The sequence below is a fragment of the Vulpes vulpes genome, chromosome 1, assembly GCF_048418805.1.
Source record: "Vulpes vulpes isolate BD-2025 chromosome 1, VulVul3, whole genome shotgun sequence".
In the NCBI taxonomy this organism is placed as follows: domain Eukaryota; kingdom Metazoa; phylum Chordata; class Mammalia; order Carnivora; family Canidae; genus Vulpes; species Vulpes vulpes.
The window spans coordinates 54,104,421-54,122,050 of NC_132780.1; the positions used below are offsets into that span (position 1 = coordinate 54,104,421).

The 17,630-nt window shown below is 41.2% G+C and overlaps 1 protein-coding gene across 2 annotated transcripts in view; it reads right to left on the reverse strand.

Annotated features, from left to right (window-relative positions):
* LAMA2 (laminin subunit alpha 2) overlaps positions 1 to 17,630 on the reverse strand; it is a 580,166-nt gene that overhangs the window by 423,817 nt on the left and 138,719 nt on the right. For both annotated transcript variants that reach the window (XR_012002712.1, XM_072764558.1), the window contains exon 3: positions 16,259 to 16,371. Coding sequence is in view for 1 of the 2 variants with exons in the window: in XM_072764558.1 (XP_072620659.1) it covers positions 16,259 to 16,371 (113 nt within the window). In the remaining variant the exon portion in view is untranslated. The remainder of the gene's footprint in view (positions 1 to 16,258; positions 16,372 to 17,630) is intronic.

A 17,630-nucleotide genomic window follows, 5' to 3' on the forward strand; every position in this document is an offset into this window, starting at 1 on the left:
CAATAGGTCTTCTAAGCACAACATCTCCAAAGAAACGAGAGCTTTAAATGATACACTAGACCAGATGGATTTCACAGATATCTACAGAACTTTACATCCAAACTCAACTGAATACACATTCTTCTCAAGTGCACATGGAACTTTCTCCAGAATAGACCACATATTGGGTCACAAATCGGGTCTGAACCGATACCAAAAGATCGGGATAGTCCCCTGTATATTCTCAGACCATAATGCCTTGAAATTAGAACTAAATCACAACAAGAAGTTTGGAAGGACCACAAACACGTGGAGGTTAAGGACCATCCTGCTAAAAGATGAAAAGGTCAACCAGGAAATTACGGAAGAATTAAAAAGATTCATGGAAACTAATGAGAATACAACCGTTCAAAATCTTTGGGATGCAGCAAAAGCAGTCCTGAGGGGGAAATACATCGCAATACAAGCATCCATTCAAAAACTGGAAAGAACTCAAATTCAAAAGCTCACCTTACACATAAAGGAGCTAGACAAAAAACAGCAAATGGACGCCACGTCCAGCAGAAGAAGAGAGTTAATTAAAATTCGAGCAGAACTAAATGAAATCAAGACGAAAAGAACTGTAGAACAGACCAACAGAACCAGGAGTTGGTTCTTTGAAAGAATTAATAAGATAGATAAACCATTAACCAACCTTATTAAAAAGAAGAGAGAGAAGACTCAAATTAATAAAATCATGAATGAGAAAGGAGAGATCACTACCAACACCAAGGAAATACAAACGATTTTAAAAACATATTATGAACAGCTATATGCCAATAAATTAGGCAATCTAGAAGAAATGGACACATTCCTGGAAAGCCACAAACTACCAAAACTGGAGCAGGAAGAAATAGAAAACCTGAACAGGCCAATAACCAGGGAGGAAATTGAAGCAGTCATCAAAAACCTCCCAAGACACAAGAGTCCAGGGCCAGATGGCTTCCCAGGGGAATTCTATCAAACGTTTAAAGAAGAAATCATACCTATTCTACTAAAGCTGTTTGGAAAGATAGAAAGAGATGGAGTACTTCCAAATTCGTTCTATGAGGCCAGCATCACCTTAATTCCGAAACCAGACAAAGACCCCACCAAAAAGGAGAATTACAGACCAATATCCCTGATGAACATGGATGCAAAAATTCTCAACAAGATACTAGCCAATAGGATCCAACAACACATTAAGAAAATTATTCACCATGACCAAGTAGGATTTATCCCCGGGACACAAGGCTGGTTCAACACTCATAAAACAATCAATGTATTCATCATGTCAGCAAGAGAAAAACCAAGAACCATATGATCCTCTTATTAGATGCAGAGAAAGCATTTGACAAAATACAGCATCCATTCCCGATCAAAACACTTCAGAGTATTGGGATAGAGGGAACTTTTCTCAACGTCTTAAAAGCCATCTACGAAAAGCCCACAGCAAATATCATTCTCAATGGGGAAGCACTGGGAGCCTTTCCCATAAGACCAGGAACAAGACAGGGATGTCCACTCTCACCACTGCTATTCAACATAGTTCTGGAAGTCCTCGCCTCAGCAATCAGACAACAAAAAGACATTAAAGGCATTCAAATTGGCAAAGAAGAAGTCAAACTCTCCCTCTTCGCCGATGACATGATACTCTACGTAGAAAACCCAAAAGCCTCCACCCCAAGATTGCTAGAACTCATAGAGCAATTTGGTAGCGTGGCAGGATACAAAATCAATGCCCAGAAATCAATGGCATTTCTATACATTAACAATGAGACCGAAGAAAGAGAAATTAAGGAGTCAATCCCATTTACAATTGCACCCAAAAGCATAAGATACCTAGGAATAAACCTAACCAAAGAGGTAAAGGATCTATACCCTAAAAACGATAGAACACTTCTGAAAGAAATTGAGGAAGACACAAAGAGATGGAAAAATATTCCATGCTCATGGATTGGCAAAATTAATATTGTGAAAATGTCAATGTTACCCAGGGCAATTTACATGTTTAATGCAATCCCTATCAAAATACCATGGACTTTCTTCAGAGAGTTAGAACAAATTATTTTAAGATTTGTATGGAATCAGAGAAGACCCCAAATAGCCAGGGGAATTTTAAAAAAGAAAACCATAGCTGGGGGCATCACAATGCCAGATTTCAGGTTGTACTACAAAGCTGTGGTCATCATGACAGTGTGGTACTGGCACAAAAACAGACACATAGATCAATGGAACAGAATAGAGAACCCAGAATTGGACCCTGAACTTTATGGTCAACTAATAGTCGATAAAGGAGGAAAGACTATCCACTGGAAGAAAGACAGTCTCTTCAATAAATGGTGTTGGGAAAACTGGACATCCACATGCAGAAGAATGAAACTGGACCACTCTCTTTCACCATACACAAAGATAAACTCAAAATGGATGAGAGATCTAAATGTGAGACTAGATTCCATCAAAATCCTAGAGGAGAACACAGGCAACACCCTTTTTGAACTTGGCCACAGTAACTTCTTGCAAGATACATCCAGAAAGGCAAAAGAAACAAAAGCAAAAATGAACTATTGGGACTTCTTCAAGATAAGAAGCTTTTGCACAGCAAAGGATACAGTCAACAAAACTAAAAGACAACCTACAGAATGGGAGAAGATATTTGCAAATGACATATCAGATAAAGGGCTAGTTTCCAAAATCTATAAAGAACTTATTAAACTCAACACCAAAGAAACAAACAATCCGATCATGAAATGGGCAAAAGACATGAAGAGAAATCTCACAGAGGAAGACATGGACATGGCCAACATGCACATGAGAAAATGCTCTGCATCACTTGCCATCAGGGAAATACAAATCAAAACCACAATGAGATCCCACCTCACTCTAGTGAGAATGGGGAAAATTAACAAGGAAGGAAACAACAAATGTTGGAGAGGATGCGGAGAAAAGGGAACCCTCTTACACTGTTGGTGGGAATGTGAACTGGTGCAGCCACTCTGGAAAACTGTGTGGAGGTTCCTCAAAGAGTTAAAAATAGACCTGCCCTACGACCCAGCAATTGCACTGCTGGGGATTTACCCCAAAGATTCAGATGCAATGGAACGCCGGGACACCTGCACTCCGATGTTTCTAGCAGCAATGTCCACAATAGCCAAACTGTGGAAGGAGCCTCGGTGTCCATCGAAAGATGAATGGATAAAGAAGATGTGGTCTATGTATACAATGGAATATTACCCAGCCATTAGAAACGACAAATACCCACCATTTGCTTCAATGTGGATGGAACTGGAGGGTATTATGCTGAGTGCAGTAAGTCAATCGGAGAAGGACAAACAGTGTATGTCCTCATTCATTTGGGGAATATAAATAATAGTGAAAGGGAATATAAAGGAAGGGAGAAGAAATGTGTGGGAAATATCAGGAAGGGAGACAGAACATAAAGACTCCTAACTCTGGGAAATGAACTAGGGGTGGTGGAAGAGGAGGAGGGCGGGGGGTGGGGGGTAATGGGTGACGGGCACTGAGGGGGACACTTGTCGGGATGAGCACTGGGTGTTATTCTGTATGTTGGTAAATTGAACAGCAATAAAAATTAATTTATTAAAAAAAATAAAAAAAAATAAACAACATTCAACATAAATAGTAAAATGGGGTGTCTTTGTGACTCAGTGGTTGAGCGTCTACCTTTGGCTCAGGACATTATCCTGGAGTCCCATGATCAAGTCCCTCATCGGGCTCCCTGCAGGGAGCCTGCTTCTCCCTCTGCCTGTGTCTCTGCCTCTCTATGTCTTACTCATGAGTAAATAAATAAAAATCTTAAAAAAAAAAAAACCATAAAGTATACATAGTAACTTAGGCTGCAATATATTTTATGAAGAAAAATATAACAAAAAAGGTTAGGAAGTGAAGATGAGTTTGCAGTTTTAAATGGTATTATCAGTGAGGTTCTTGCTGAGAAGATGGCAACTTGAAAAATAACCCAAAGGAAGTGAGGAAACAGGTGAAGTGTATACTGGGGAAAATAATTTCAGACAGAGGAACAGTAAGTGTAAAGGCCCTGAGGCCGGGACAGCAAGGACAGAGACCTTCAAGACCTGATCAGGACACCAGCAGGGCAACTTAAGAGGGCAGATGAGTCTAGAGATGAAATGGGGTGAAGTAAAGATCCAGTAAATCCTCATAAGTCATTGTGATTTTCCCACTGGATAGGATGGAAAGCCATTAGGGAGCTTTAATGGAAGGAGTACTATAATCTGATTTTGTACTAATAAGATCAATGTGACTACAGTGTTGAATGTAGACTGAAGGGGAGACAATCAGAACTAATATTGTGCACCATGTAGACACTACCGCTGGTTCTCACCTTCATTAATGATTAAAAGGTCAAGCATAAATTCATTTAGAGGAAGAATACATCTTCTAATTAGCCATAGATCCTGCTTGTGACATTGAATCAATGATCTTAAAAGAAAAAAAAAAAGAACAGTGATGTTAATTGTATTCTATTATACTAAATAAGATGCATCCATGTAGGGCATCCTGAATGTGCAGATTATAATCTCCTCTATGGTTAACTTTGTATTTATCAGTTTAGCAGTGACCCAAATACTACTAAGACAAAAAAAAAAACTCAGTGATTTGAAGAGCAGCTGGGACCATTCTTTCATCAAGTCTCCTGAGTTCTTGCTAAATGCCAAGCCCCCTGAGGGAATAAACCGAAACCACCACCTTCAAGGACTCCAACTGGAGTCCGACGGAAGGGAAAGGAGCCTCTGGTCCCGACCCCCAGGCTGCTGCCTGTGGAGATGCGTGTCCAGGAGGAAACCTTTACATCAAATAGACCGTGGAACAGAAGCAAATTCAACCAACACAGTTTGAACCTTCTAAGGCTTTTTAAGACATTACGTGTGTAGGTCTCCTTCACTTCTTCAGATTCTGAGATATTAGATGCATATCATTTCCACTCCTTTCAACCTTCTGAATAACGAATTATAAAAGTTGTACCTTACCTCACTTTTTATTTTTTGCACACTTTACTAAGCAGAGAGAACATACTCTAAGCCACAGAACAACAGATTCGTTTAACAGGAATGAGTAAGAGGAGGGTCAGGAAGGAACACGCGACGAAAGAATAACACTCTTCCTTTGAGACTGAAAATCGGATAACCTTTATTATGTTTCTTCTTTTAAAAAAATATTTATTTGTATTTGAGAGAAAGAGAGAGAGAGAGAAATACAGTGAGCAGGGGAGGGTCAGAATCCTTGAGTGGACTCCCTGCTGGGCGGGGAGCCGGATAAGGGGACTCAACCCCATGGCCCTGAGAGCACAACCCCAGCAAAGCCAAGAGCTGCCACTTAACCAGCTGAGCCACCCAGGTGCCCCCACACTTATTATGTTTAAACAACAAATATTGAATCTATGAAAAAATTGAACTTGAAAAAACACTTCAATATATTTTATGCTTTATTACTACAGAGTGTTCAATTATTTCATTAAAAGTCTAAAAAGTATTTAGGGAAAAGGTTTCTATGCCACTCACATAGTTTCTAAAAGTATAGTATTTGCACAGAAATACTAACTCAACCTCCTTCCAAACCTCATTAAACTCTGTTAACCTAACTTACTAAATATGTCTCTATAAGATAAATGAATAAAATATTTAGGTCAAGATCTCTGCAGCTGTAAGACAATCTTTCTTGACAACTGCATTTTTTAGTTTTGGGGGACACACAGGAAGAGACGTGAACTGTTTATGCAAGTGAAGAAGATTCCTGCACATGGGGCCTAACTAATTTCATGCCATCCCTGGATTACCCACGATGAAGATGACCTTACTTTATATTAACAGTCTATCAAAAAGGCACCCCTCTGTGTCTGATCCCACTTGGTGCCAATCAGCTTTCTTCCTAAATTAACCCAAGAGGGAGGAAATGGCCCATTTTTTTAAAGTCATAAATTGAGATCAGATACAACACATACCATGGTAAGAATCTGATTGGAAAGAAGCTAAAAGGAAATACTTATTTTAAATTGTTGTATATTTTTCTTTGCCATCATACTGGATTTTTGCTTACAAATCAGTGCAGTTAAGCTTCTCTTCAAGTTTATGCTGATACCAAGACCTTATAATACCCAAAACAGCTATTTTGCTATTATCATCACTTCAAATTTTTTGCCATGATATTGTATTATTTATTATGCTAATCTAGAAATTGGGGCACAGCATGATTAAATCATTTGCTCAAGATATGCTGTGAGTAGATAACAGAATTGGGAAAAATTACTAATCCCTCAGCAATAAAGATCCGAAAACAATCTGTAAAATAAGTAGCCACTCTCTTCTCAATAATATATTATTTTTTTTAGTTACTTATCTAGAATGCTAAAATGTAAAAGGAATTTCCCAGTGTAATCTATAAAGATTTAAACAAGGAAATTCAATATAGGCGGTTTATTTTTTTTAAATAGTTTATTATTTATTCATGAGACACACACAGAGAGAGGCAAAGACACAGGCAGAAGGAGAAGCAGGTTCCCTGTGGGGAGCCCCATGGGGGACTTGATCCCGGGACCTTGGGATGATGACCTGAGCCAAAAGCAAATGCTCAATCACTGAGCCACCCAGGTGCCCAAGGCTGTTTATTTTTAAAATAGTAATTTTACTAGGAATTGTTTATGGTCAGGTTAAGATGGCAGAGTAGTAGGGGGACCCTGGGTTTTGCTCATCCCTCAAACACAGCCAGATCAACATCCAATCATTTCGAACAACTAGGAAATCTTAATCTTAAGGATTAAGAACACAAGTGGGGGGAGAGAACCTGGCATATTCAAGGTTCAGGGATGTGAATTAGGGGAAAGTCTGTGGTGCTGCAGGGCTTGAGGAGGGAGCCATTTTCTTGGAGAGAAGTCAGGGATGGAGGAAGAAAGTGGGAGAGGGAGCAGCACATAGGGTTCCTATAAGACCCCATGGTGGGGGGATCCCCTGGATTACACTGGGACAGAAGGCTCCCCTTCCCGAGTACATTTGGAAGAGGGTATCTTGGCCTCTCCAAGGATAAAAGACCTGCTGGGCAGCATTGAGCAGCAGCTCTTCAGCAGGGGACAGGGGCAGAGCAAAGGGCAGACAACGTAGTCGCAGCTTTTCACATGCTCCACCATAGATCAGGCACCTGGGTGACCATGCAAATGCTCTTCTGGGACAGAGCAGTGCCTGGAGCAGGGCTGCGGGAGGGTAGCAGGTCCTCACTTTGCCAGGTCCTTTAAGATGTTGTTTTGAATCCCAGCCACAGCCCAGAGAGAAAACACAGGAGAACTCTGGTGTCGGGTGAATGGACAATCTGGGCAAAATTTGAGGGCAGGAATCGGACAAAAGCCTGGGACACTGGTGGGAAGATTGTTCACCTTTCTGTGAGGGCCTCCTGAAAGCTGGCAGCTGCAAGTTCCCCTCACTGGACATGAGTTTCTCTTTCTGGGAGGAGAGTGCAGGGTGATGCCATCGTCTGCCACCACCACGACCCTCATCCTGCAGGCATGGCTGGAATTCAGAGAGAAGCACAGCACCTCCAAGGAAGGCTGGAGTCGCTTATACCAAACTCCACCCCCCTGTGCCCACTGGGGGCATCTTTACCAGGGCAGGTCTGATTACAGGCCAGTGTAGAGTCCCCTTCCACGGAAGACCAACACACGCACCCCTGCATGTACCATGTCTATCGATCGCAGAGCGCTCCAAAGCTTCAGCTTCAGTTCTAGTGGAAATATGACCAGCTTTCTTCCTTTCTTTTTTTATTTATATTTTGTTTTCTATTATTTTTTACAATTTATTTTACTTTTTTCTTTTTTCTTAGGAATGAGCTTAGAGTTTTTTGCTCACTAATTGGTTTGTTTGCTTCATTTTCTCATTTTTTGGATTAGGCTTTTTTTTTTTCTTCTTTCTTTTTCTTTGGAATCATAGTTTTTTTGTCTGTTTGTGTTTTCATTCCTTTTCCTTTTCTCAGATCAAGCTTCTTCTTCTTTTTAATTAGGCTTATCTTAAATAAATCAAACTACACCTAGTTAAAGGTCTCTCAGCTCACTCATTGATTTAGCTAACAAAGAGTTATGCAATACTTTCTCCATGGGAGGCACTCTGCTAAGACCAGGGATGGATACAAAGACAAGTTGGCCACCATGCTTTCTTTCCAGAATTTTTTCTTGTATAAGTGGTAAGTAGGTCACTATAATATACAAGATCAGAGTAGATATTCTCCACTGCAAGCAAGGAGGAATTCTGCAGAGGACTGACCTGTGGGAAAGAGCAGCCAAAACACAACAGCAGAGTACACACAGAATATACCAGAAACACTTGCTGAAGTGTCAGGCTCCGAACAGTGTAGGACCCCTTCTTAATATAGTATTACTCTCAGAAGCAAGAAATGTAACAAGCTCTCATAACACACAAAAGGCAAAAACCTAGACATAATGATAAGATGGAGGAATTCTTTCCAAAAGAAAGATCAAGAAGAAATCACAGCCAGGGATTTGCTCAAAACAGATATAAGCAATATGCCTGAACAAGAATTTATAATAACAGTCATAAGAATACGAGCTGAGCTTGAAATAAGCATAGAAGACCCCAGAGAATGGGAGCCCTGGGTGGCGCAGCAGTTTGGCGCCTGCCTTTGGCCCAGGGCGCGATCCTGGAGACCCGGGATCGAATCCCACGTTGGGCTCCCAGCACATGGAGCCTGCTACTCCCTCTGCCTATGTCTCTTTCTGTGTGACTAGCATAAATTAAAAAAAAAAAAAAAAAGAAGAAGACCCCAGAGAAACCTTGGCTGCAGAGATAAAAGACCTAAAAATGGGTCAGGCTGAAATAAAAACGATGCTGTAACTGAGACAAAAATCAACTGGATGTTACTACAACAAGGATGAGAGAAGCAGATGAACAAATATATGATACAGAAAGTAAAATTGTGGAAAATAATGAAGCAGAAAAACAGAAGAAAAGGAAACTATTAGATCACAGATATAGACTAGGGAACTCAGCGATTCCACAAAGTACCATAATATCCACATAATAAAGGTCCCAGAAGAAGAAGAGCAGGAAAAAAGGGACAGAAGTTTTACCTGAACAAATTACAGCTGAGAACACCCCTAATCTCAGGAAGGAAACAGGCATTCAAGTCCAAGAGGCACAAAGAACTCCCCTCAAAAATCAAGAAAAAGAGGTCAACATTAAGACATATCATAGTGAAACTTGCAAAATACAAAGAGAATTCTGAAAGCAGCTAGTGACAAAAGGTCCTAAACATAAAAGGGTGATAAACATGAAAGGTAAGCAGCAGATCTGTCCACAGAAAATTAGCAGGTCAGAAGAGAGTGGCATGAAATATTCAACATTCTAAGTGGGTAAAACATGGAGCAAAGAATACTTTATCCAGCAAGGCTGTCATTCAGAATAGAAGGAGAGATAGAGTTTCCAAGACAAGCAAAACTAAAGGAGTTCATGAAAACTTAACCAGCTCTGCAAGAAACAATAAAGGGAACCCTTTGAGCAGGAAAGAGAGGCAAAAAACCCCATGAAGATTAGAAAGGAACAGAGAGGGCAGCCCAGGTGACTCAGCAGTTTAGCACCACCTTCAGCCCAGGGCGTGATCCTAGAGACCTGGGATGGAGTCCCACGTCAGGCTCCCTGCATGGAGCCTGCTTCTCCCTCTCCCTCTGCCTGTGTCTCTGCCTCTCTTTCTCTCTTCTCTGTGTATTCTCATGAATAAATAAATAAAATCTTTCTTTTTTAAAAAAAGAAAAGAAAAGAGATAATCTACAGGAAAAGTGACTTTACAGGTAATACAATGGCACTAGCTTCATATCTATCAATAATTTCTCTGAATGTGAATGGACTCAATGCTCCAATCAAAAGACATACAGTATCAGAATGGATTACAAAACAAGATTTATTGATATGGTACTTACAAGAGACTCATTTCAACACGAAGATACTTCTAAATCGAAGTGAGGGGCTGGAGAACTATCAATCATACTAATGGACATCAAAAGAAAGCTGGAGTAGCCATATTTATATCAGACGAACTAGATTTTAAAACAAAGTCTGTAATAAGAGATGAAGAAGGGCACTATATCATAATAAGGGGGTCTATTCAACAAGAAGACCTAACAATTATAAATATTTATGCCCCCAACTTCAGAGCAAACTTGTAAATCAATTAATAACAAACTTAAAGAAACTCATTGATAATAATACAGTAATAGCAAAGGACTTTATCACTCCATTCATAGCAATGGATAGATAATCAAAGCAAAAGATCAACAAAGAAATAATGGTATTGAATGTCACACTGACCCAGATAGACTTAACTGATACATTCAGAGCATTTCATTCTAAAGCAGCAAAATACACATTTTTTCTAGTGCACATGGAACATTCTCTAGGATAGATTACATACTGGGTCACAAATCAGGTCTTAGACAATATGAAAAGAGAGATTATACCATGCATATTTTCAGGTCACAACTCTATGAAACTTGAAGTCAACCACAAGAAAAAATTTAGAAAGACCACAAATAAATGGAGCTTAAAGAACATCCTACTAAAGAATGAATGGGTTAACCAGGTAATTAAAGAAGAAATAAAAAAAAATACATGGAAGCAAATGAAAGTGAAAAAGGATAGTCTAAAACCTTTGGGATACAGTAAAGGAGGTGATAAAAGGGATGTATATAGTAATATAGGTCTTCCTCGAGAAGCAAGAGAAGTCTCCAATATACAACCTAACCTTACACTTAAAGAACTGGAAAAAGAACAGCAAATGAAGCCCAAAACCAATAGCAAAAGGGAAATAATTAAGATTAGAGCAGAAATAAATGATATAAAAATAAAAACAGTAGAACAGATCAACAAAATTAGAAACTGGTTCTTTGAAAGGCTTAGGTAAATCCCAGATTTACCAAAAAGAAAAAAAAGTACCCAATAAATAAAAACACAAATGAAAGAGGAGAGAGCACAACCAACACCACAGAAACACAATTATAAGAGAATATCTTGAACAATAATATGCTGACAAACTAGGCAATGTGGGAGAAACGGATAAATTCCTAGAAAGATATAAACTAGTAAAGGTGAAACAGGAAGATATAGAAAATCTGAATAGACTCATAACCAGCAAAGAAACTGAATCACTAACCAAAAATCTCCCAACCAACAAGAGTCCAAGGCCATATGGCTTCCCAGGAGAATTCTACCAAACACTGAAAGAAAAATTAATACCTATTCTTCTGAAGTTGTTTCAAAAAAAAAGAAATGGAAGGAAAACTTCCAGACGCATTTTATGAGGCCAGCAATACCTTGATTCCAAAACTAGACAAAGATCTCATCAAAAAGGACCAATATCCCTGATGAACATGGATGCAAAAATCATCAACAAGACATAGCTGATCAAAACTAACAGTACATTAAAAGGATTATTCACCATGATCAAGTGGGATTTCTTCTTGGCCTCCAGGTGTGGTTCAATATCCACAAACCAATCAATGTGATACATAACATCAATAAAAAAAAAAAGAGATAAGAACCATATGATCCTCTCAATAGATGCCGAAAAATCATTTCACAAAATAAAGCATCCTTTCTTGATAAAAACCTTCATGAAAGCAGGGATAGAAGGAACATACCTCAACATCATAAAGACCATACTGAAAACACCTATAGAGAATATCTTCCTCAACGAGGAAAAATCGAGACCTTTTCCCTTAAGGTCAGGAACACGACAGGGATGCCCACTCTCATCACTGTTATTCAACATAGTATGAAATGGGGCTGGGAAAACTGGGCAGCCACATGCAGAAGAATGAAACTGGACCACTTTCTTACACCACACGCAAAAATAAATTCAAACCGGATGAATGACCTAAATATGAGACAGGAAACCATCAAAATCCTAGAGGAGAACACAGCCAGCAAGCTCTTTGACCTCGGCTGCAGCAACTTCTCACTAGACACATATCTGGGGGCAAGGGAAACAAAAGCAAAAATGAACTATTGGGACTTCATCAAGATAAAAATCTCTGCACATTGAAGGAAGCTATCAACAGAAGTAAAAAGCAACCCATGGGAGAAGATATTTGCAAATAATGTGTCAGATAAAGGGCTAGTAACCAGAATCTGTAAACAACTCAACAAAATTAATACCCCAAAGCTAAATAATCCAGTGAAGAAATGGGCAGATGACATGAACAGACATTTCCCCAAAGAAGACATACAAATGGCCAACAAACCCATGAGAAAATGCTCACCATCACTCATCATTGGGGAAATACAAATCAAAACTGCAATGAGATACCATCTCACACCTGTCAGAATGGCTAAAATTAACAACTCAGAAAACAACAGATGTTGGCGAGGATGTGGAGAAAGAGGAACTGCTGGTAGGGATGCAAAGTGGTATAGCCATTCTAGAAAACAGCATGGAAGTTCCTCAGGAAGTTAAAAATAGAGATACCCCACAACCCAGCAATTGTACTACCGGGTATACAGCCAAAGGATACAAAAATGTTGATTTGAAGGGGCACGTGAACCCCAATGTTTATAGAAGCACTATCAACAATAGCTAAATTATGGGAGAGCCCAAATGTCCATTGACTGATGAATGGATAAAGAAGATATGTTTTACATACACACAATGGAACATGGTCATCAAAAAGAATGAACTCGCCATTTGCAACAACGTGGTCGGAACTAGAGTGCATTGTACTAAAGGAAGTAAGTCAGAGAAAGACAAATTCATGACTTCCCTCATATGTGGAATTTAAGAAACAAAAGAGATGAACATAGGGGAGGAGAAGGAAAACTAAATGAGATAAAAACATTGAGAGGGAGGCAAATCATAAGACACTCTTAACTACAGAGAACAAACTGAGGGTTGTTGGAGGGAGGAGGGTGGGGGATGCCCTAAATGGATGACAGGCACTAAGGAGGGCGCTTGTGGGGATGAGCACTGGCTGTTCCACATGTGATGAATCACTAAATTTTACTCCTGAAACCAATACTATACTGTATGTTAACTGATTTGAATTTAAACATAAATAAGTAAATAAATAAACAAAAATAAAATAAAAGTATTTCATAGACAAGCCCAGAATGTATCAACAACAGCAAGTAAAACTGGCCCTGGCTGAAATTCAAAGAGCTCAAAACAAAAAAGAGAACAAACAATGGCCAAACCTCTCGATGGATCAACGGACAAACAAACACTTAGGGATATTTACCTATTCATTACAAAACTGCTGTCCTTGACTCCCAGTAGAGTAATAGCTCATTTTCTGCTGTATAACCTATTAATCCTTCATGCTGTAGGTGACAAAGGCAGAAGTTATGCCATTTTAGAGGCATATGAAAATGCACTAGAAAATGAGAGCTCTGGTCTCCTGTCTTACAACAAAACAGATACTGGTTGTACTCTCTCGTAGAAGCCAGGAGATCACAGTGTGGTATTTCTAGAATCCAAGCAACATATGGAGGCCTTAAAATTATTTACCAAAAATTCTCATGAGCTCCCTAAGCTGGTCTTCAGATCCCAGTTCAGGAAATACTGGTATAGTTCCGGGTCTGGATTCAGACTCCCTAGGTTGAAATCCCAACCCTACCCACAATAAGCTTGGTAAAGAAGGTCAAGTCACTTGACTTTTCTAAGTGTTCTTTAACTACTAAGTAAGGATGATAATTCCAGCTGCCCTTTTAAGATTTTTGTGAGAAGTAAGTAAATAAGGATGTCCACATTTTCTCTATTGCCAATGCATTGAAATATGCCTGCCTACAGCCTTGTCCTTCACTAAATAAGTTCTAGGAACACGTTCCACAGATTGTTACTCCAAAGCCTAAACACCAAATGAGAGGCTCAAAGCCCCTTCCTGCTGGAGTTGTACCACAGAAACATCACGGAACCTACCTTTTTATATCATCAAAACACTGGCTAAATTAAAAATCCTGAGTCAAGTAGAAATAAGGATTTATTGCATTTTGCAAACTGTGCCGCCTTTCTCTTGACCACACAATAGGTCCATCTGCCAGAAAGAAGCAAAGGGTAAAGTAAACAAGGACATAAGGGGGTGCCACCCTGGGATACAGGAGTAGATGTACCACTTTCACCAGGTGTGCTCCAGACTCGGAGTTAGGCAGTCTTGTCTCATAAAATAGAATCTTACAACTTGTTTATGAAGACTGAACTATAAAAGATGCCTGGAGTATTTCCTCCTCTTAAGGCCATTAAACTCGATAGGAAGAGGAGAGAACAGGAAAACAAACCCACATAACTCTTAAGATGTCATGTGGGAATGGATGAGGGGAGATACAAAGCAAACCCAGGAACATATAAATGGCTTCCCAGAAAAATGGGCTTTCAGGTGGATTCTGACCTGCTGAATTAATAATGATAGAAGTGAATTAACAGAAACTTGTAATGGTACCATCCAGTTTTAAATTAGAAGGTAAAAAGCCGCTATGTTAATACATATATACGGCTGTGTTGGGATCAAAGAGTAATGTAAGAGATTTGAGTGAACTGTATAAATAGCTGACTCTTATTCCACGTGCAATTTAAAGAATAAGCAGAGAGGGAACCAGATAAATTAACCATCACTGTTGATTAATTCCCTGTCCCAGAAGATGATGAGAGGTCCCAGACAGCCAACTCACTTCTGACTGGAAGGGCCCACTTTCCATGATCAAAGGAAGAGGGATAACCCCAGTGACTGATAAAGGACCAAGATGTCTTTATCAGAAGAGGGATGAAGTCCATTTTGAGGGCAGGATCCTCAGGGGAATCATGCCCAGGACTTCCCTGACCTAACGGGTGATTGATCAGCGTTGTACTTTGCTCTGTCATCCCCTGATGGTGCTCTGAGACCTCCTGAGAAATATCATTAACTCAAGGCTGACATTCAGCTGCTACTACGGGTAGACAGAAATCCATGCCAGCTGGCAACTTAGCCGCAGCCCCAAATCCTTGCTGTCACCCAGATGCTCAGGTCCTGAGTTGTCTGGATGGGTGAAAAGAGGATCTCCTATGAGACCTATCAGCCAGCAATTAGTAGTTCCTGAGTGTGTACACCCTGGCAAAAAATGGGCCCAAACTCTGAAGGTGGGGTTGGGGGGAGAGGTTGACTCCTGTTGATGACAAATAATGTCCACATGTGAAATGGCTGGTGCCTGTCTGGTCTCCTGAGAATGTGACTGACCCTCATGGGCTGGTGCTTCTGTCCACCATGACCACCTGTAGAAACATGCTGTCTACATCATGTAGGCATCAGCCACCAGCAGTCTTGGCCATTGTGCCCTCACCAACCTCCACAATGCCCTGGTGCTCTGACCCCACTGGGCACGGAGGAGTGGCTGAGAGCCCTTCCTGCATGATTCCAGGGAATGAGAGACAGGCTAAGTTACAGAAGTCATCTAAGTTAGACGCTCGCAGTCTCAGCCTTTGGTCCATTAAATGAGCTTTTCTATTTGGAACAACAGCCAGATAGGGGAACGTTTTACCAGATTCCATCCTACTTGCAAACCTAAAGAACTTGGGGGAGGGGATGGTAATTCTTGATTAATAACTTGAGCCTGACCTAAATATTGTGAACAGAAAGGAGAAAGAAATTGAGTGTAGAAGGCATCCAGGCCTCTGTCACACAAACTCTAACAACTTCAACATCAAATTTGTACAACTACAAGGCTTGTTACCTCATTCAGTGGCCCAAGTTTAATTTAAGAATCAACTGTCACAGCTTGTTCGACTCTCAGTAATGAGAGGCAATTTACTCGAGAGCCCTGTTATCCAAGAACCCTTCAAGGCACACACCACGAGCAGAGCAGGAGTCCTGTCTTATTTTAAAAGTCAAAAATGAAAATAAAAATAAAAGTCAAAAATGGCACCAACATATTTTCTTTATGTAAAATTTTGTTGATCTGTATTTTCGTCATTGACTCTCACTCGTCAAAACAGAATCAGCTCCTAGTTCAGTTCTCAACGCGTCATGGGCAATTCATTTCCGTGGTGCTTTAGAAGTAAATGCCAAACATTCCTAAGTAATATCCTAAAGGAAGAGGCCCCTTTGTTCCTCGTATTAAGAAAGTAATGAGGGGAGATAAGAAAAGCATCCTCTCACCCAAGAACTACTAACTAAACAAATGGTAAACCCAAGATATAATTTTAAAAGTAAATCCAGGATATCACGTTAACAGCAAAATGATTTAAAAAAAGAGGGGGGGGGGCACTATACCTGCTGCAAATCCAGTGTAATTGTCACATAATGGTATTCAATTCCGTTCTTAATACTGGGACTCTGCCACCAAGTGTTCTTTCCATCAATGGCATTTGTAATTGGGTGTCTCTCTATCGAATCAGCAGCGACATGTGAAAAGACAAAAAAAAAAAAAGTCATATAATGAATTTATAGCTGTTCCTCTAAAGAAAAAAGTAAAAACTAAGCTGAAAGCATCATCACGTCAATACCAAACATCAAAATAATATAAAGAGAGAGCAACTCATATCTGCAACAGCGGGAATTTAATGCTGACTCTGCCCCGGCAGCCGCAACCTCACGGGAGATGCCCTGACGCCCGGGCTACAGGCGCAACAGGTGCAGCGAGCAAGCTGTGTGGGGCCGTGGGGCTGCCCTGGGGGGGGGTCAGTGGGGGGCAAGGATGCCAAGCCCAGGGCCGCGCCGCCCAGGCACCTCTATTTTGCATCCGTTTTGGGAACAAAACCTGCAGTCCTGCATGGTGGTTGAAAGGTACTGGAAGTGGGGCACCCGGGAGCTCGGGTGGGGTGCCTGCCTTCGGCCCGGGGTGTGACCCCAGGTCACAGGATCAAGTCCGTATTGGGCTCCCCACAGGGACCCTGCTTCTCTGCATCTCTCTCTGGGTCAGGAAGGAAGGAAGGAAGGAAGGAAGGAAGGAAGGAAGGAAGGAAGGAAACCCGGCCTGGTCCTCCTAGTAGAGTAAGGCGGCCCGGGCTTGCCTTCCCTTCTCTGTCCACAGGCGCCCCAGGCCGGGTGCAGAGGGGCAGGGGCGGTGCTCCCGGTTCCAGGCCGAGGTCCCTCCCCTCCCGCTGGGCAGCTGCTGGCCCCGCCCGATGCCAGCGAGCTCAGGGCGCCGGCTCCTCTGCGCTGTAGGTCCCGGGCTTCACTGTAGCAGCCTTCGCAGCTTGTTTGTTTCAAGATTTTATTTATTTATCCATGAGAGAGAGAGAGAGAGACCTAGAGAGACCCAGAGAGAAAGAGACCCAGAGAGAGAGAGAGAGAGGGACCCAGAGAGACCCAGAGAGAGAGACCCAGAGAGACCCAGAGAGAGAGAGACCCAGAGAGAGAGAGAGAGAGAGGGACCCAGAGAGACCCAGAGACAGAGAGACCCAGAGAATAAGAGACCCAGAGAGAGAGAGAGAGAGAGAGACCCAGAGACAGAGAGAGACCCAGAGACAGAGAGAGAGAGACCCAGAGACAGAGACCCAGAGAGAAAGAGACCCAGAGAGAGAGAGAGAGGGACCCAGAGAGACCCAGAGAGAGAGAGAGAGAGAGAGACGCAGAGAGAGAGACCCAGAGACACAGAGAGAGACCCAGAGACAAAGAGGCAGGGACCCAGGCCAAGGGAGGA